Here is a 20,868-nt window from a genome sequence, read left to right as displayed (position 1 = left end):
CGATCTCAGCACTGCGTTATAGGTGCTTGATAGTTGGTGTTGTTGACCCCCTCCTCTGTTTAGAGATGGCTGTTTTTGTTTAAAGCAGATGGCTTCCTTCACTTTTCTCTCAAACTGCCATTCTTCTTTGTCCAGAATGTAAACATTGCTGTCCTCAAAGCAGTGTCACTTAACTTTCAGATGTAAGTAGACTGCTGAGTGTTGTCTTGAGGGGCTGACCCCCCACTGTTGAGCAATGCTCTTGTGTGAGAGGAGTAAAGGAAGCCATCTATGTTAAACAGGAACAGCCACCTCTAAACAGAGAAGGGCTCTAGGACACCAATTATCAATCACAGAAAATACAGCGTTTAGATCTCTCCCAGGAAAGTTTCATGACCATCTTGAGTCACCCCGCCCTGGCAGCTCACAAGCATTGTTTTTGTTGATGATGGTGAAGTAGGATTAGAACCAGTCTAATGTACCATCCTGAGATGCCAGAGGTCAGCATGCCAAGGCCTTTGCTTGCCACCTGTCCTCAGGTAGGGAGCTCTTTGCTGCGTTCCCATTGGACAAAGCTGACTCACCAGATACTTTCCGTCAATGCCCCCCTCCGAACCCTGAACCCTAGCCCTTAGGAGGCTACGGTTTCTCTAATCCAAAGGACGTAGCAGCGTTCCAAGGTAACCCTGCTCTTAGTGTGGCCTGTCCCCTGGACCAATTGACCTTGAACGACCAACAACACAGTCCCAGAACCACAGGGACAAACAACCCCCTCTTCCACATTAAGGTGATTCTCAGAGGGACTTGCCCATAGTGACAGGAGCCAACACTTCTTCTTGTCAACAGGGGACACCTGAAGGGTGCCTCGCATTGGACGTTTTGGGGAACATCCAACTGGTAGATGTTGGGGTTCACCTAGAGCACACTTGAGAGATTATATAACTCATCTACCCTGGACACCCCTCAAGATCCCCCAGTGGGAGGTGATAGTGGGTAGTGGGATGTCTGGACTACCTCGTTTAGCTGCTGTCATGACCCTACTTTGGACAGGCGTTAAGGTGTCATCAGACTTTGTGTACAAATGTTTGGTTGTCCTTAATAAAACATTCTAATAGTCCAAGATGCAAAGCAAGTAATAACAGTAACATCTCCCAAACACTTCGATGCCTCCAAGAGGTACAAAACAAGACAGTTATCTGTTCCCTATTTGCTGTCTTTGGTTATGTAAACTCTAGGACGGGGAGCGAGAAACAGTAATAAAATAACAACACTGTTTGTCGATGTTGTTCTAGACGGATAAACCACAGACCACGTTCAGGCTGATTTCAAACTACATCATTCATTTGAACTAGGTCAGTCTGGTGACACAGTGGTTGTGCCAAAAAAGAAATTAAAATTAAAAGTTTGTCCAGAAAAGTAACTCAAATTCCCAAAGTGGAGCCGCTACAGTGACCAATCGAACACGTCATGAAAGCATTATTTTGCAATTCTGACAGTTTCCTGGTCTCGTCTCGTTGTATTTTAACCTACCGAGCAGTTTTGTTTTTTTCAGCATCTGATGAACCTTAACGTGGTCCTGTTCCTCAGATGCCAAAATCAGAAATCTTCACCACACACAGTTCACAGGCCACTTTGGATTTCCATGTACTTGATGACATTTTGTCCTGAGTCACACAGGAAATACCCAGAATCCTCAGAGTTTCCTGTGAGGTGCCAGAGAGCCGGAGATGGTGGCTGGGCGCTGTCCGATGTGGATGATAGCAAAGATAACACACATGTATATACATGCACATACATCATACGTGCGCTCACCGGCTTCGTAAAGGAAGGCTGTAAAGGACGAATTTTGCCTTTTATCGTCTTCCATCATCGGAGCGGCCCGCGTCGCATAAACATCGTTACAGTTCAGTCTTACTTTATACAGTAGATCTCGGGGCAGGGCGTCGACGGTCCTGCTTTTATAAAACATGATAAAGCTTGCAGCTCTGTGCAGGAATGGCAGACCTACTGCTGTGTTTCAGTGTGTGATAAGGTCGGACATGTGATGCCACAGTCTGGAGATGCTCTTTAAATGGCACAGAAACCGGAATAATTAGCAGTTATAGCGAGTCTGGATTTATGTAGTCCCCAAAAAAAGGGATTTGCAAGCGAGGAAGCCCCTTTATCAGATGGAGATAAAGCTGCTGTACACACTGTGGTTTGTGGAAACAGAATAATTTGTAGTTGCAGGGATGAAACCAAACGCTTGTCTGTGTTATTGTGCAGTTCTTCACTGTGATAGTTACGAGATCTGATGGGTTGTTGAGGAATTGCGTCGGGATAAGATTAGGTTTTTTTCCCAGGCAATTTGGTCAGTGCATCAAAAAAACAACAAATATACACAAGTTAAGGCTTCTGGTTAAACTCCCTTAATTAACCAAAAACCAGTGAACGTAGAAGTTTAACTTCTCAGAAAGATTCACAGAAACAACCACTAGAGTTTTCAATAATAAATTAATACTGAGGCATGCAGTGACTTTTTGGAAATAAACGTCCCTCGTGGGATTCTGGCCGAGGAACTTTATTTTACACTCAGGGTTCCTAAAAACTAAAGAAACAAGGTATAACTATTGAGTCTTAGAGATGCTCTCTGTACTTTTGGATACTAACTTCTCATTTCACTCTCTGCAAGAAAACCCGAAAACTTGACCTGCTGCGTTAAACAAAACTTAACGTTAGGTGGATGCCGTCTCAGAACGAGAATTAGTTGTACCAAAGCCATGAACTATTCAAGGAAACATGCAAGAAAGTATTGCACCTTAATGGATAATTCCGGTTTATTTCATCTTAATTCCCATTGGTCTGTCTGTTGTGGCTCCATTAATCCTGCTAACTTTACACTCTTCGCTGTAGAGATTAAGAAAAATGAGGCACAAATGTGAACATTTAGTCGATTCCATCAACCAGCGAGTATCCATAAAACACAGTTGGCAAGATGTCCGTTCCAGATGCTTAATTTCTGTTTTTACTGTCAGTCAGACTCGAAATATTAAAAGTAATTCATGTAAAAATCCAATTTTATGGAAAGCAGCAGGGAACTCATGCTTTCTGTTCTGATATACGTTGATTTTTACCGTCTACGGTGCCTTCAGGTGCAAATCCTAAAGTGGTGAATCTCAATGTGTGTGTTTCAGGACTTCCTTCCAGGTGACGTCAGGATGTTTGGCGTTTTCATCTCTGAACCTGGACGCTGCGTTCTGGCGGCAGACAGGTACGTCACGTCCACCTTAGACCACAGAAACAAAGAGCTGGTGGTTCAGACGAGGGATGGAAACCCATATCGGTTATTAGCAACAACAGACGGCGCTTTGGAAATCGTAAACATTTGCAGTAAAAATGAAAATCTTCAGAAGTGCGCAAACTCTGAAACCAAACTTCACTGAAATATGTTGATGTAGTTGATTTACTTTGTGTTGGGAATTGGTAAAACAGCAGAAAATTGTACCGATATTTGAGAAAATGCTGAACAAATATAATGAATAAATGTTATTCACTTGAAAAAAACAGAAGTCAGACATTTGAGTTGCTCTTCTTAGGAAATGATATTATTTAATTCTGAGAATTAAGAGTTAATATTCTTTCAAACAAAACAAAACAAGTCTGTAGGGCAGAATAAATCAGCATTTCATTGAAATAAGCTGCTTGCACATTGATAGAAAACATGGAAATAATTTCATTTATCTACATTTGAAACGTTTTTTTTTACGCTCTGTTGTGGTTTTAAGAGAATAAAATTCAAGTGAGTCACCGTGCAAACAGCTTCAGCACCAAAAGAGAAAATTAAGATTCTTTCCAAACAGAAAAAAAAAAACCTAAACTATTTGGTGTGAGCGTCGTTTTGCCTGTAAAGCGGCACCAGTTCATCCATCTGTGACCTGAGTTTTCACAATGTGACGTCTAACAAAACTCTTTTTAATCAACAAAAGATGGATTTCAGAGTAAAAGACGACCTGAACACGTCAAGTGAAAGTGAAAACGTGCGTCATGTTTTCTCACAGATGTTTTCCGTCTGAAGCTCGACTCGTTTAAACGTCTTAAATGTTTGTTTCATGCCGAGTTTAGATCCTCGCCGATTGCGGTGTTTTGATTCTCTTCCATAAAAGGCTGCTGACAGTCAGACGGAGCTTCGGGCGCTTTGCTATTTTAAAAGCAGCTGTGGTCTAATGAGTCCTTGTGCTCTGATGATGCTGCTGCTGCTGCTGCTGCTGGCATCGAAGGCCGACGATAAGAGGAAGGATGGAGGGAGGAGGAACGAGGGAGGAGGAGGATAAGAGAGGAGGTGAACGAGACGGGAGAAGGAAAGGTTAAGAAGGAAGGACAGAAGTGTAATAAGTGGGGAGAATGAAAGATGATGCAGAAGTTTGGTTTGTGCAGGTTCATTCCTTCATTTCTGTTCTTCACATCATCATATTTTTAGCTGATTTAAATTCAGTAAAACTGTTTAATTTTCCACATTGTAAAAGAACAAAATCCTGCTTGTAAAAAAAATAATAATAATTTAGTGCAGCCTGGAAAATCTGCAAAATAGCTATTTCTTTAAATCCTAAATATGCGTTTCTTTTAAATAATCACAATTATCTGTAAAAAATATATATTTTTAGCTGATTTAAACATAGAACAGTGAAATTTAACATTCACACATTAAAATATGCATATAATATTTATTATTCCTATAAATTACCTGTTTTTCTTTGTTGCTTTTTACAGTCAACATATAAATTAATAAGTTTTTGGGGTCATTTTACAAACAAAACAAGTAAAATCTGTAAAATAACAGTTAAAACAAGAGTAAATATTTTTCAGTCCTTAATATACTTAATTTTTTTTTTAAATAATGTCAAACATTTTTTTTTTTTTTTTTTGCTGAATACACTAAAAATTGTTTCCTTTTTATGGTTTAATGTTGTTAAAGAGTAAATTGTTATTTTTTAAAATCTAGATTTTTTAAAAAGTGAATATTATTTACAGTTTTGGCATGTTTTTGTTTGTTTTTTTCACTGTCAAAAACAAACACTGTCAACAAGTAAATTCATACTTTTTTTCTGTCATTTTACCAGACAGAGAAAATCTGTAAAATATATTTTTTTCAATCCATAATACAAATCATTTTTCTTTAGAATAACTGTGTTTTTTTGTTTGTTTGTTTTTGCTGATCTAAATACAGTAGAAATGTGTCCTTTTTAAATTCAAACATTCAAAAAAAGTTAAGTGGACAGTATTTATAGTTTGTTGTTGTTTTTTATGGGCATCATCTAAATTTATTTATTTACTATTTTTGCAATTTAATTAGTTATTATTTATAATTGAACAAAATAGAGAAAATCTGTAAAATACCGATAAATTGCTCCAAAAATATTACAATATTTTTTTACAATACAAGAGTCGAAGTTTGATGAGAGGTGAAGGAGAGATGGAGCAGGTGGAGGAAGGATGGAGCAGGACAGATGAGGATAAAGAAAAGGAAAGACAGAGCTCAGAGAGGGCTGAAGGAGGGAAAGGAAACAAGGAGTGAAAGGAGGGAGGAGCTGAGGAATTCTGAGGAAACTCCCTGTTAGGAGACAGAACATAAACAGAATACCAGCCTGCGTCCTCGGGGATTCATGAACCCAGAACTCTTGAACATGTTTGCTGTGGAACTGTGAAGGTCGGAGGTCGCTGCAGGAATCCAGCGAGTGTTTACACGGATCTGAATATAACCGGGAACACAGAGAAATAAATCCTGATGACCGACCCGGACAGCTGATGACATCTAAAACAGTTCTGAGGAAACTGAACCATGAAAACAAAGCGTTCATGCATTCATCAGCTTCCCTCACATTCTTTATTTGATGTGTTTATGTTGCTTTTAAATATAAAATATTGCACTTTTCTCTTGTTTTGTGGTAACTCTGCACACAACAGTAATGATTGCTCATGTTTTCCTGTCAGACCTGCAGACGTCCACGTCTCAGCAGATCCTCCTCCAACGTCCCAGAACGTCTTCCAGCCTGCAGGAGCTTCACTCGGTGAGTAAGATAAGAAATAAAACATCAGGTGGCGTCGAACTCGCTGCCTGTTGAGTCACTGTTGTTTCATCCTTGAATCGCGGCTGAATGTTTTCCTCCAAACAGCGTTGAATCATCTCAGCTTGTTTTTACTCCCAACTCACCACATAACCTGTAAAATATCAGTATTTTTTTTAATAGTTTTAAACTGTAATTTCTCAGACAGTTTTCACAGATTTTTTTTGTTTAATTTTGTAAAATATTGTAAAAAAAAAAAAATTACAACATTTTTATTATATTTATATTAATATTTTACAGAGTTTAGTTATTTTACGTTCTGCTCAAACATTTCTGATTAGTATTTGTTTTTTTAAAAATCTTTTAAATCTTTTTACATTTTTTTTTAATTTGCCCTGAACTGTTCCTGAAACAAGTTCATGAGATGTTGTTGTTCAAATGCAGCCTAAAATTCAATCTGTGAAAAAATATGCTTTAAAACAAAGAAAGTATTTGAAATATTAACCTAAAATCTCAGATTTTTTAAAATTAAATATCCATATTTTATGCAATAAAATTTTCATGCAAATCAAGAAGGTTGATCAGAAATTGCTGAGATGACTCCTCCAACAACCGGGATTATTTTCAGCAACACAACATTTTGACCCCATTTTTCTCTAAAACCAGTAAATGTGGTTTATCCCACTTTGGCACCAACCTCCTCTAATAATTGTCCAACACTGGAGACAAACGTCCGTCTGCCTCCACCTTTTAAAGCTCCTCATCAGCTTCTTTTAAACTGAAAAAAACATTAAATAAAGACTCCAGCTTTGACAAACATTCGTCTTCTTCTGGTCGTAGATCCCGGTTCCTCCCAGACCCCCGTCACCCGTCGGGAGCGTCAGAGGAACAGCGAGCGACAGCGAGTCCACAGCGCCTCCACCCTGGCGGCCTCCGTCGGCCTGCCGTGTCCCTTCTCCTCCCCCGGAGCTCCAGATGGAGGCGAGTGGCCGGTCGCCGTCAGCTTCCCGGAGATCCAAGAAGATCAAAGTTCTGCTGGAACGCCGACGAGACGCAGCATGAGCGACGCCACCGCGTTGGAGGAAACTCCGAGGGACGTGCACCGAGGCCGGGCCTTCAGCCTGGAGATGACCGGAGGGTTCCCTGCAGAAAGCGTAGGTTCGACTCCGCCGTCACACTTCCACCTGGACAGGAGGAGCAGCTCTCCTCCGTCCCCCCACCCGTCCGTCCAGCGGCCACTCGCCTCGCTGAGGATCTCCGAGTCGAACCTGAGCAGCCCCATCGACCTGCAGCCGCCGGCAGAAGCTCCCACGACCTTCCAGCAGGAGGACTACGACGAAGTGTTCCTCCAGAACCCTCCTTATATCAAGGAGACCAACATCATCGAGGACTTCCCTCCTCCTCCACCTCCGGTCGAGCTGGAGCCGGAAGCTGAGCCGCTGACATCTGGAAGGTTCGTCTCCAAAATCCGCTCGTTTATCTCTGAGTTGAGATGGACTTTCTAACAAATGTCTTCTCTTTAGTCCGACTCCAGAGTTCTTGAGCAGCTCCAGGAAGTCTTCGCTGCAGCCCTCCGTCTGTCCTCCACCTGCTCTGAAGCCGCAGTCCTCCTCCATCACCTCCATCTCCACGTCCTCCACCATCGAGGACAACCTGAACCTCGACTACCAGCCGCTGCCTCGGAGGGACAAGACGCCGGAGGAGCTGAGAGTGGAGGCTTTAGCTCGGCAGCTGGTGGGTTTCCAACACTTCCTTCTTATAATGAACCACCTAAACCTGGACAAGGTCCTTCAGATTGCCCAGCCTTTAGCTAGTGATAATTACATGGCTTTTGAGGGACCAAGCATGTCTTGGTTTTTGAGACCTTATGAGACCTTAAACACCCAAACTCATAGTACCATCCTTCCAAACCTTGTTCTGTCACTCAGTAGTTATGATTAAAGAGTCCTTTGTGGTAATTGTGTCCAAATGCACGACACTCTTTACACAGTTCCAGATGTTTGCATCATAAAATTTTAATTGAAAAAAAATCTACTCTGGTTGGTCCATCAGTGGTTCTGACTGGTTCTGACTCTGCCTTTCTTGTCATATTCAGTTTGGATTTGTCTGTTTTCTTGTGTCCAGGTGTTGCAGGATCCGTCTCTGTCGCCCCTCTTGGACACCTGGGGCGGTAAATCCACCGTCGACTTAATGGAGGAGATTTTTCCCAACAGCAGGCTGATCAGTAAACCCCAGCGCAGAGGCAGCAGGTGAGTCGCACGTCACCGATTCAGGGATTATCTAAAACTCACTAAGAGCTTTACTACAAACGTCTCTTGTTATCTGAAAAGTGGGAATTAAAGTCAAAGATGCCTTCGGAAATGTTTCATAGTGGTGCACAAATGGTAAATATCTCGGGGTGTTGCACCGAAACCAACAATAAAAGCTGAATTTCAGTCCTTTTATTATGCTGTTGTTGCACATAAGTGAGTTGAAAACTATGTCAGCATCAGAAATCTCCTGCTGATGTACTTTTACAGTTATTTTAACCAACTGTCCGATGTCTAGAGACTAATACAGGGAACATTCTGGCTGTTTGACCGACTGCCGCTGTTCAAAATAGTCCAGGAGAAGAGACAGAAGTTTCCCTGTAGGTGTCATAAACTGGAGATATTGTTAGAAATACACATCAAAGACACTTCCAGACTTTAGTCATGATTTCAGTATTGAAAATGCTGATAATTCATCAAAATACAGCAACTTATGGTGCACTAAATGGTGATTTTAATAGTTACCTGACTACCTGGTGCCATATTTTGGTAGATGATGTGCAAATGTCCTGATGTGGAATCAGAAATCTTGATCCATCCTGTCTCCATGTTGGGAATCATTTATAATTATGGGTAATTAATGAAGGTATCACCGTGTTCTGAATGAAATATCTCACCTCTTTCTCTTGGGAGATGCTCACATTCATCCTGCTGCCGTCCGATGCTGCAGATATTTATTTAAGTCAGAGGAAGTAATCCTAAACATCCAGAAGCAACAAGCTCCTGTTGATGTTTTCAGGTCTTTGTGTCGCCTCCGTCAAGTAAAGACACACAAACTTGGTCCTTTGCCTCTTTTAGTTGCACAATCACATCATTTTAGTTTCACTTTCACTCAGTACAGCAGTTGGATTCACTGAAACGTGGACATCGGAGATCTGTGGATTAAACCAGCTCACCAACAACTCTGCTAAAACGACTCTATACGCCACAATACCTGGTTGTATTAATACATTTAATACCAGAAACTGATGATAATAATGATGCGGTTCAACCCTGCAGGTTAACAGATTGGTTCTTTAGGTTTCAAATGAATCCGTCTTTTTGAGGCTGTACACAACAAAAAAGAAATGCTTGAAGTCAAGGATGGTGGCTTCAAACACTGACACTGGATCACTGATGATGCTGTTTGAACTTCCTCCAAAGTGCCTCATGTAGCTGCAAGATAAAGGTCCTCGTGATGAGCCTGTTTATTCAGCCTTTAGACCAAAGTTGCAGAGTCTTACGGAGCCTGAGCCCAACGTCGGGGGGTATAAAGTTCCCGTAAACCAACATTTATCATCCTTGCTGTGTTTGCCGACGGCTCTTATCTGCTGCTGACAGAACAGATGGAGGAACTTGTGCCGTCTCTGCAGCCTGTGGGCTGGAAGGCCACCGACGTCTCGGCTGTGTTTGGGTTCGCCGGTGAACACGGTGTTCGCGGAAAGAAGGTTTCCTCGTCGTCAGTTTCTCTGAAGAGTCACAGGAAGGTCGTGTTTCCAGTCTCTGGGAGAGCTGCTTTCATTGTGGTGTTGCGTTCAGGTGCAGGTTGGATGCAGTTTTCTGGCAAATTGGAAAATGTTTTCATTACTGCTGCTGTTTTTTATGCGTCAGTCTGAGTCGGATGCAGGTATCAGTCCACCATTGGTCGCTCAGTTCAGCCAACTCTGACCTCGTCTTCCGCCATCTGCATGTTGTTGCTTTCAAAATTCATTCAAACAGAAAGGACACTGAAAAGTTCTAGTTTTTCAGAGGATTTGGATCATGCAGTAAGGAGACTCTACCATTTTTTTATTGGTAGAATGCAGCTTCGCGATAGTTCAGACAGGTTCGGAGTCAGGTAATCACGGGTTCTACTCTGCCCAATCACATGCCTACTCAGCTTATTGGCACGCCTTATAACCAGGCTCATCCATTCATTCATTCATTCTAGCTCGTGCTCGTCACATCGCTGCCTCGTCGCTGCCACTTCGTCGCTGCATTTACCTCGTAACGTAACATTCTCCTCCTCCCCCCTATCCTCCTCCTTATTATAACCTGGTACACGAACATCGTCTATTCATACTGTGTTGCAGTTGTTCAATCATTTGGCTCTGCCGGGGGATCTAGTGATCTCAGGGAATGTCTGTGTCGTGCTTGCTCAGATTGTTCCAGAGCATCACTTGAGCAAAGTCACCGCCAAACTAAATATACGTTCTGTATAAAGAAGTAAATGGTTCAATCTGACAGAGTCCTGTCTGAATTTAGTTATGTTTTAATCATAAGTCTCATCTTCAGCAGATTGAAGGTTATTCCATCCTTAAGTCATCGGGTTCGTTCTGCTCGACTGTCTCTGATTTACATAAACTACGGATGTTTAAAACGGTATCTGTTAAATTTGAGCTCGATCTGTTCAGTAATTTTTCGAGATTTAAAAAAAAAATGGAAAAAATTACCCCACTAGCAATTTGTGGCTGTTTGAACAACAATATCTCAGAAAGTGTTAAAGACAGAAGTCAAAATAAATACGACTAATACTTTCTGAACCGGGCTGCTGGAGGACAAAAGAGGATCTGGGCTGAAAGTAGAAACAAATTTAGAGAAATCCCAACAACTGTTGGTGAATGAAATGTCACGGATACGTTTAAAATAAACCCAATATTTAGAACATAAAGGGTCCAGCACGTGTCGGGCTGTGTACCTGCCCTTCTGAATCATAAACAAAGATTAAACAGTGAGTATTTGCAGCATATTAAATTATTTAAACCTGTTATTTAGAACAACGTCAACCAAGCTGTCCGACTGTTGTTGAGCTGTGATACACAACTTATTTTTCTAAAGTTTACGCTCCACTTGTTGTCCATCCGTTTGACTTGGTCTCACTTAGTTTTTAGCCGACTCTAAACGTCTTCATTACGTCTGAAAACATGTTCTCGGGTGGTTTGTCACTCCTGCTGCACAAAACAACTGATTAATCCCGGAAGCTAGTCGATGTAGAGCTTCTCTCACCGACGATCGTCCAGCGAATGAGGATTTGGTTGGATGAGAACATAACGACCGACCTGGAGACAGCCACCTACAACTATCAGAAGTTACATGTCTTTGGTCATGACGCTGGATCCATCCATGACCTTCCCAGTCTTAATCTCTTCTGTAAAGGCCAAATTAATCAGTTGCTTCCTTGCACGTGGGGGTATTTTAGGCAACGTAAGGCGCCACTGGTTATGAAGTAACAGCTGATGAATGAAGTCCTGCTGCTGATTTTGTATCTTACCCATATGGACTTAACACACAGCCTATTCTCCAGGTTTTAGATCTAAAGTGAAGAGTTATGCTATTTTGTTTAGCCGCTCCTCTCAGCTTTCAGAGCGATGAGGCAACGCGAAGGTGAAACTGATTCCTGCTGACTGAGCGTTCGTCACCAGACGGGACAGGAGAGACCAGACAAACCTGATCGACATTCCTTCAGCAGCGCAGTCAGGCGACGGTGTCCAAACACTGAGTCTGATTCATTGAACGCCACAATCACCGAGGAGTCGCCGGTTCCTGATCTGAGAACAGCCACAGATGTCACGTCGCAGGAATTCGTGCGACGTTGGATGTCGGTTTTCTGACTTTCAGGCCCTTTAAGGCAGCAGCTCCTCCCAGGAGACGTAGTTTAAGTTGTCTGGCACAAATACATCTGTCAACTCTTAAACTTTCTCAACAAGAAGAACCGTCGTTAGAGCAGCAGGAAGCAGGAAGTTTTCAGACTGAGAAAGTAGCAGCGCTGCAACTTGTAAATACTTTTATACTTTTGTATGTGAACTCTTTACCGACGTTTCCACCTGATCTGTATCCTCACATCAGTGTCTCAGACTAAAGCACAGGTGGATTGAACAGTTGAAGAACACTGACATCTAGTGGCCAACTGGTAGAACACAGGAAAACAAAGGCTCCTTAAATGTAACTACAAAAGGCTTCTAGTCTTCACTTTGTTCTTGTTTTTAGTTTTTCTAACAAGAGTTGACAAGAATTTAAAACTTGCCACTTAATAAAAATGTCCAACGCTGCATAATATTCAACACTAAACGGCTTGAAACCAGTTAAAGACAGAAAAACTGGTACGAATTTCTATAGTGGTCATTTTTGTTTTGTTTTGTTTTTAGTTGGTTTCTTTTCCTATTTGTATGTTTATCTCCATTTTTCTCTTTCTCTGTTTGTTATCCCGCTCTTTAGATCGTCAATAATTTCTTCTCCCTTCGTTTGGTTTCTCCTCCATCTTCCCTTCTGATCAGTTTACTGCAAAACTTGTCACAAACATGAACGGCAGCAGTGTAACGCTCAGATTCACAAAATGCAATTTCACTCAAAATGTTTCTTCTTTGATTTGCAGGATCCAAGATGGCGTCTGCGATCCTGCTGAGATCGCTGAGCAAGGGAATGAAACTGATCTGGACGAGGAGGAGAAGGACATCAACGCCAGAAAGGTAGAAAACACATCATTAAGTTGTTTACATGTAAAAATAGATCATTTTATTTAGTAGTGGTACAATAATACTGAATATTACTAGAATCTCAAACCTTAAAGCAGTAATTTTTTTAAATGTTGAAGGAAACAAACAAATTAAGAGGGAAAAATGCATCTTAGGAAAAAATAGCCTTTAAATTTGTACGTTTGGACAATAATTCATCTTTTGCGTTTGCCTTTCCATGTTCTGATGCAGTAAAAAAAAAAAAAAAAGTTCATTAGTTGAAGATAAACTCCAGATTATCGTTGTTTCTCCTCCCGTCCACCAGGTGGAGCTGTGCGAGGCTCTGAGGAGCAGCATAGCGGCGCTGCAGCGGGAGAAGGAGGCGCTGAGCGAGGAGCAGCGGCGCCACCGGGTGCTGGAGGCCAACGTCGAGACACTGGTGCAGGAAAAACTCAAAGCCAACGAGAGGGACAAGTACAGCATGTTCATCGGTACGACAGCTGTGTTTAAAAGACGGACCTGAAAAGTTAAAGTTAAAGCTGCGTTCTTCCCGACAGCCAGCAGAGGGCGACTCTTCAGACGTCAGATTGTATAGAAGTAAATGAGAAAATATACCGACTTCTAAGTTGTTTTGCTACTTCAGGAAACTTTTTCTTTATGAGTTTATGGTCTCAATCTGTAGCTTCGAGACTTTCTGAAAACAGCGTCGTGTTTATTTAGTAAATTATGATTCCAATCAGAGGAAAATAGACGATGAAGCTCAGTTTGTTTCAGTCAGACCCACCAGTCGTTCGTTAGGTCCGAGTTTAAAGATGCTGATGGACAAATTCCAAACTTTATCTCAACACATTAGAGTCAGTGAAGCGAAGACCTACGATACGATGGAGACAAACCCAACAATTCCCTTGTTTTTAAATCTCAGCCAGAATCTGCAAAGTGCTTTAAAATTGTCATTCACTGATGCCACTGGGAAGAAATTCAGTGATTTGCTTTTTTTTTTTTTTTTTTTTTTAAATCTTTCATCATCAAAATACATAATTTCAATAAAATTCTGCACACAAGAAATCACAAGATTTAGAAAACAAAATGTTTGCGACATAGGAACTGGAAAGATCTCAAAAGCACCAGACATGACTCTCCAAGTGACGAAAGCACAAACAAATACTGAACTGTACGAGGTCACCAGAGTAAAAAACAATACACAAACCTCAGTGCAATAAAGGCACATAAATAAATAACACAAGAAAACTTCTAACAGGAACCCAAAAGACAAATAAAACCCAACTGAATCCAACAACATACAGCGTACGAAACGTTTTTATATCTTAGCGAGGCTCTACAAAGCGCTTTAAGGTGTTCATTCATCGATGTCATTGGGAGAAACTTGGGTGTCTCGTTCAGGGAGCTGGAGATCAAACTACCAGCCCTCCCAACTGTCTTGACCTGGCGGTTCTTGTTGTTTCCTGCAGGAGATCTGGAGAAGATCGTGAACCTGCTGCTGTCGCTGTGCAGCCGGATGTCGAGGATCGACCGATCGCTGCTGGCTCTGCAGAGAGACGAGCTGACGTCGGAGGATGCAGCCGAGGAGAAGGTGAGGCGGAGCGGAAGTTTTTCAGCTCATTGGCTGGTTGCTTCTTCCAGGCATTTGCAAGAACTTGCTGCAGTTCTTGCAAACATTTAGTCTCATACGGTCTTTTGCAGGACTTCTTGTTTGCCTTTGAGCTAAACTTAAGTCTTTATGACTCTGACTGCATGTTTGGGTTCATCGTCCTGCTGCAGAATCAATTTGAGACCAATCAGACGTTTCCCTGATGCTGTTGCATGAATCTAAACATCTAAAGTACCTCAAATGTTTCCGTAAAAGTACCCGTCTGTCTGCTGTTTCACCTGGTTGTCTGTTTACCTGCATCTTTGTTCATCTGTGTGCCCATTTCTGTGAGATATCAAATATTTCAGATACTTAAATCCACCAGAAGGTTCTTGCTTTAGTCATTTTTTATTACAATGTAAGAGTTCAGAGGCATGTGTTTAGAATAAAGGGCCTCACAGAGGAAGAATCGATGAAACGTTAACCTGTGATCGAGTCTGTTAATGTTTTCTATCTGTGCTGCTCTCACTGTGACATAATGAGTCAAACCCTCTGAGTGAACTCACTGATCAAATATTAACTTTCACTTTGAGTTAATTTGCTGCTCCGGACTCATCAGATGTTCCCATAATGATGAACAAGTCCTAAAATATTTATTAAGTTTAAAAAAAACATCATGGTTTTACATATAGACGATCGTTATTTCAAGTTTAATTGAAAACATTTTACAAAAAAAATAAAAAATTCCCATCATGCCTGCTGCCTGAAGCCACTAGGGGGCGCTAAAAGTCACTTGTATCTGTTTATCTGGTGTCACAGTCCTGAGACGCACTCTGTGAGGGTCCAGATGTGTTTCTACTTTTTAACCAGATGTGCAGAATCAGGAATTGAGTCATCACATGTACGTTAATGCGGTTTGCAAGGTGGTGATGCAGCAGGTTGCCATGGCAACAGCTTGCATCCAGCAACACAGAAACACTAATAATGAGCGAAGTTATCAGATTAAAAGAAGGTGAAGGGTCGGGTTTCAGGTTTATGGTGTCAAAATGACCATCAGGCCTTTAGAGGCTAACAGCTAACTATGCTAATGATCCCTTTTAGTCTGATGGAGAAAAACACGTTTAATTCATCTTGATGATACAAAAGACGCATCAGCTTCCTCTGTAGCTCAGATATTACGGTCAGATCACCAGCTCTGAACATCTGATAGCATAAAATATGGATTTTAAGAAAGCTGCTTAGGAAATTTTGTGAAGCTTTTTAAAAACTGCCCGTCGACCCCGTGTTTTTTTTCTCAGGTTGAAATCTGAGGCTGTTTGAACAAGAATATCTGAGGAACTATTAAAGATAAAAACCTGAAATGTTCTCTGTTATTTCTCATCATGTCGTTGATTCGGAGTCCGTAATATTTAAAGTGCAGCTACATGTGCTTCAGAAAATATCACGAGTTCACTTCTGCTTTATCATTTTTGTTAATTTGAGCTCAGAGATGGAACTTTTCATGACAGTTTCCATTTTATTTTATATTTCAACTCCCCCATCATCAGAGATTATCTGATCTACTGTCCGATGTCACAGATTCTGAATCAGTGACATGATGAGAAATAACAGAGAACATTTCAGGTTTTTATCTTTAATAGTTCCTCAGATGTTGTCGTTCAAACAGCCTCAGATTTCAAAGTGAGAAAAAACCTGCTGAAAGTGGGTTGATGGACAATATTTAAAAGAATTTATCTCAGAAAGTGTTTGAGATATGACGCTATAATTTCACAGATCGCATTTTAAATTCCCAGAACTACACTGTTGTTCTTCTTCTTTATTGTCTGGTTGCAGCTTCCTGTTGAGTCTCATTAGTGATAAAACAACAATCTGATAAATATGTTCTCGCCCTTTTCAGGAGAACCTCCTTCACAAACGCTCTCTGCTGCTCCGCCAAACCGAAGACGCCCGGGAGCTGAAGGAGAACCTGGACCGGCGGCAGCGCGTGGTCCAGTCCATCCTGTCCGGCTACCTCAGCGACCCGCAGCTGGAGGAGTACCGCTGCTTCGTCAGCGCCAGGCCCTCGCTCCTGATTCGCCAGCGCCACCTGGACGACCTCGTGCGGCAGGGGGAGGAGCAGCTGGCGCGACTGGCCGAGACGCTGCCGCCGGAGCTGGCCGAGGCTCGCGGCTGGTCGCCGGCGTTCCGCAGCCCGACGTCGTGCTCGTCGCCGTTCCCGTCGCTCCTGCCGCCGTCCCTGATCCCAGGCCCCGCCCACCCGGTCAGGACCACTACCGTGACGTCACTGTGATGTCACGGACGGGGCAGGAAGTGACCCTAAAAACTGAAGCGATGCTCTAAAGTGAAGCAGCTTTACGGACGCTGCTCACGATGAAACTACTATGCAGACTTCACACATGAGGAAGGAAAAGCCTTCGAAGCGCTTCGTTCTGTTCACACCCGTTAGACCTCCGATCACCTCGACACCAGCAACCAGCTCCGTGTGGACTCAACCCGACTGCTGCCAACTAACGACTAACTCTGCTCTGAAATGTGATCCTGAAAGGCCGCCGGGCGTTTTCATGTTGGAGGTTCCCCAAGAAAGCTGGACGATTCCAGCGAGGATTTCTTTTATCTTTGCGACGCGTTTTTAATCCGCCAAACGCGCTGGAGTCGTCCTTCACCGACCACGACGGTGCTTTCAGGAACCTTCCTCCAAGCGGGTCATCTCCCAAAGACAAAACACCATCATCTGCAAAAAAAAAAAACAAAAGCGTCGCAAAACCTGCTCACTCTTCGCACATGTACAGCAAACTTACTGAAACCAATTAACGCCAAAATTGGAGCACATAATTGTCATACTGTAACACAACTACTGCCTGAACGCCTGCAGCTTGTAGCACTTTGTAGCAGCCCGACTACTGTTTGCAGCAGAATTTACACTGAATGACGAAAGAAAAAAAAAAGGTTTTCCGCCTCTTTAAAATACTCCTGTGATGAAACATCCGATGCCTAAAAAGGAAAAGTTTCCAAAGATTTTCACTGGAGGAAATGTTTGCAGATATCTCGTGGGTTTCATTTAAAAATTGAGGCACAAATACATATTTTTTCTGCATTTTACTGGCCCCAACAGTTAGCTTAACATCTGAGTAATAGCTCAGTCTGCATTATAAAAGGAAAATAAATCACCAAAAACCCAAAGATATTTAATTGAGAACCATATGAAACATTCAAAAAAAGCACATTTGAGAGGCTGGAATTGGTATTTTTGCGGATAAACGGTTATAATTTTGGGTGCAGAGTGATGTTTTTCCACGTTCCAACAACTCCCGTTAACAAAATGCCGTTCGTGATCGAACAAACTTCTGCTGAAACAAACTTCTTCAGCAGTTTTTCCTCAAACGGAGCCAGTAACACTGTGAGAAACGCGGCGCTGCTTTCGTAAAAACTCTGCTTATTTGATCTGTTTCGGAAAAACGAGATTCTTCGTTCAATCTCAGTGGTGAAGTCACTTTAGTTACTCTTTTAAAAGTCGGGAAACCTACGGAGGACGAAAGCAGGAACACGAGTCAAAGCTGTGCTGACAGACAAGCGATCGTCTTGAGAAACAGATTGTTTTTTGGTCAGAAGCCAAACTACCACGACTTTTCCTACATTTCCCACAATGCAGCTTACTGCTGTCATTTATTACACATCTTGTGCCTGATAAACACTTGAACTCTTTAAATACGTAGAAATTTGAGGCCTCAAAAAGACATTTCCTCAGTTTTTAAAGCGTTTCCCTTTAATCTTCTTTAAAACACCCTCATGGGTTGAACATTGTGGAAAATATTTAAGCAAAATGCTGCAAATTTGCTCTCAGACGAGTTAAAAGGAAACAGAAATGAGAACAAAAACGGATCAGAACGCTGACCTGTGAGGAAAATATCAACATTACAGTAATAAATGAGATATAAATGTAAATGTTGAACCTCCTGCTTTCCTCCATCGTCGACTTTATTTATTCTCTTGACATTTTTTCCTTCATTTGTCCTCTCTGGGCTCCCGTAGCTTTCCAGGAAACCCTTGATTTGGATTCTCTGCCAGCTGTTGATCAGGTCTAGATTTGTGATTTTTGATCATCTTTTATCGGTTTCTCATCAGGCTCCATTCGGCTTCTCTTCGGTTCGGCTCTACAGGGTCAATATTTATTTGTTAGCGAACAGCAGCAGCTCTGATCAGAGGAAGGTTTCACCTGTTTTCACTCCAAACTCTTCTGCTCTTCACCCACATGTTTAGTTTTGAGAGCACCTTTTTAAATATCCTGCAAACACCACAGCTACACGATCCGCCACGTCCGCATTAATAACCCCCGTTTTACTGTTGATTATCGTTTGTTACTGTCGGAGGCACCGCAGAATATCTCAAGACGTGTTTCTGGTTTATTGTTGAATGAAATTCAATGTTCACTTTATGAAAGAATTGAGAACAAATAATAAAACAGATCCCGGTTTTTGCAAAATAAATGTATTTTGTAAATACTGCCAGACTTTTCTGTCTTTTTTAGGTTGTCCTATACACACACACACACACACACACACACACTGTGCTGTGATTAGCAGATCAACGTGGCACCACATGTCTGTAGATTCAGGTCAGAAGTTCCTACGACACCAGTGATCAGCTGCTCATCATGCAGTCTTTAGATCAGGGGTCTCAAACTCAACTCACCGGGGGGCCGCTGGAGAGAGAGTCTGGATGAGGCTGGGCCACATCAAGTAGTCCACAAAAAAGAGTTTCAAGAATTCCAGAAAAAGTACAACTGATCCAATCTTTATTAATAACAACTCAGAACATGAATATTCTTCAGAACATCGGCTTCTCCTACCGACTCCTTACTTCTTGCTTGCTTCTGAGCCACATTTGGCTTGAGGGAGAAAGTCATTGAGACCCTCAGTGTGGCTTGAAGATGCTCATGAGTAAGTTTGGACCTGGACTTTCTCATTAATGACTCATTAAAGTTCATGGTGGAGAAGAGCTTTTCACACAGATAGAAAAAAACACACACAAAAAGAAAGAAAGCATTTGCACTGGGTGATATATTTTCTCTCCACTCGGTGACTCTCCCAAATCACGTTTCAAGCATGATGATTTAGAGCATGATGCTGCCACCACCATGCACTGGTGTATCATTTTTCCAGAAGACCTTGATTAAATCTATGAAACAATCTAAATTCATGATTGTTCTTTGACAACAAAGACGTGTGTTTTGAAGGTTCAATCATAGAAAAACAGGATTTATTGGCGTCATTGGAAACGCTGCCTGATATACATGGTCTTTACGAGAGTATGGAAACTCCTGGTCATGAGTGTGCACGTATGAAGGACTCCTGATCAGCCAGTCAGAACTGAAGAAGCCTCTTGGATGTGAGGTGAAACGTCTTCAAGAATCAGAAGTTTAGTTTCCTCTTATTGAAGTTTTACACTTCAGCGTCTCTTGGTGAGTTTATCGTCTCTTTCAGCTCGTTGATTTGGTTTTAGTGCCTCAACTTTAATATTTTGTTCAAGTTTACTGCTCTGGTAAGATCTATTTAGACAGCGACTGACTCGCTAGTGTAAAACGTCTAAAAAACAAACACAAACTGACCAAAAAACAGACCGTACTTGGCTCCAAATGAAAAATAACATTTTTCTTTAACTCCTACATGTATAAATAGATGACTATTTGCCAGCAAGTTCCACGTATTACCTTAAAATGTGGTTTGATGTCAAATAAATAAATAAAAATCAGCAACAGCAAGTTTAAAGCTGCACTTAGCTTTTTTTTTTCATGTTAAAATGGATCAAACGGCTCCATGTAATCTGAGAAAAGCATCAGAAATGACTTTAAATTACATTTATATGACAAGAAACTAAGGTGGCTATTTACATGGGTTGAAAGGAAACAATCTAAACAATAATATCATCTGCAATATAGCAATACTAGTATCAGGATTATGTCCAATATTTAATTTTTCTGGTGCAGTATTTAAGTTTTATCTGCAATATTGCTTCACTACGTCAGTATTACTTCTTAGTTTTCTATTCTAGTCTTGTTTTAGATGATTTATTTGTTTTTTATGTCATGTATTGTACTTATGTCTTATTATTTTTCTATTTTAGCTGCATTGAATCTCACATTATGTAATTTGGTTTTCAACATCCGGCACAATAATTTACTTCAGTCCTGTTTTATCTTATCTAATCTCATGTAGAACAAAAAGGCCCTAAAAGTCGTTTTATGATCACTGTTAGTCAGTTATGATGAATATTTATGATCAGCTTCAAAGAAACTTGAGTTTTCATGTTTTTAACGTCACAACACAGAAAATAAAAAAGATCTTTGTGCATCGTTTCTCTGCACATTCAGTCCCTGCAGCTGTTTGTTTGACACACATCCGGGTTACCTGCAGGAATGCAGCAGGTGAGTCAGGTGTTAAATACCTGCGGTGGGCGGGGCTTATTCTGGTCTGACAGAAACGGCTCCGACCTTTGAGACCAGCAGGGCGGGAGCAGCCCGAGACTCGCAGCCCGGCCACAGCGAC

At 41.6% G+C, this 20,868-nt stretch overlaps 1 protein-coding gene across 2 annotated transcripts in view; it reads left to right on the top strand.

Annotated features, from left to right (window-relative positions):
- The window catches only part of shroom3 (shroom family member 3), a 75,241-nt gene extending 56,413 nt beyond the window's left edge, over positions 1-18,828 (top strand). For both annotated transcript variants that reach the window (XM_008303464.1, XM_008303465.1), the window contains 9 exons: positions 3,153-3,229; positions 5,947-6,023; positions 6,861-7,473; positions 7,544-7,754; positions 8,145-8,269; positions 12,660-12,753; positions 13,064-13,229; positions 14,208-14,329; positions 16,224-18,828. In XM_008303464.1, coding sequence (XP_008301686.1) covers positions 3,153-3,229; positions 5,947-6,023; positions 6,861-7,473; positions 7,544-7,754; positions 8,145-8,269; positions 12,660-12,753; positions 13,064-13,229; positions 14,208-14,329; positions 16,224-16,616 — 1,878 coding nt within the window. In that variant the 3' untranslated portion in view covers positions 16,617-18,828. The remainder of the gene's footprint in view (positions 1-3,152; positions 3,230-5,946; positions 6,024-6,860; positions 7,474-7,543; positions 7,755-8,144; positions 8,270-12,659; positions 12,754-13,063; positions 13,230-14,207; positions 14,330-16,223) is intronic.
- The last annotated feature ends 2,040 nt before the right edge of the window (positions 18,829-20,868 follow it).

Source organism: Stegastes partitus, unplaced genomic scaffold (genome assembly GCF_000690725.1).
Source record: "Stegastes partitus isolate 25-593 unplaced genomic scaffold, Stegastes_partitus-1.0.2 Scaffold2012, whole genome shotgun sequence".
In the NCBI taxonomy this organism is placed as follows: domain Eukaryota; kingdom Metazoa; phylum Chordata; class Actinopteri; family Pomacentridae; genus Stegastes; species Stegastes partitus.
This window is presented reverse-complemented; position numbering and strand designations above follow the sequence as displayed.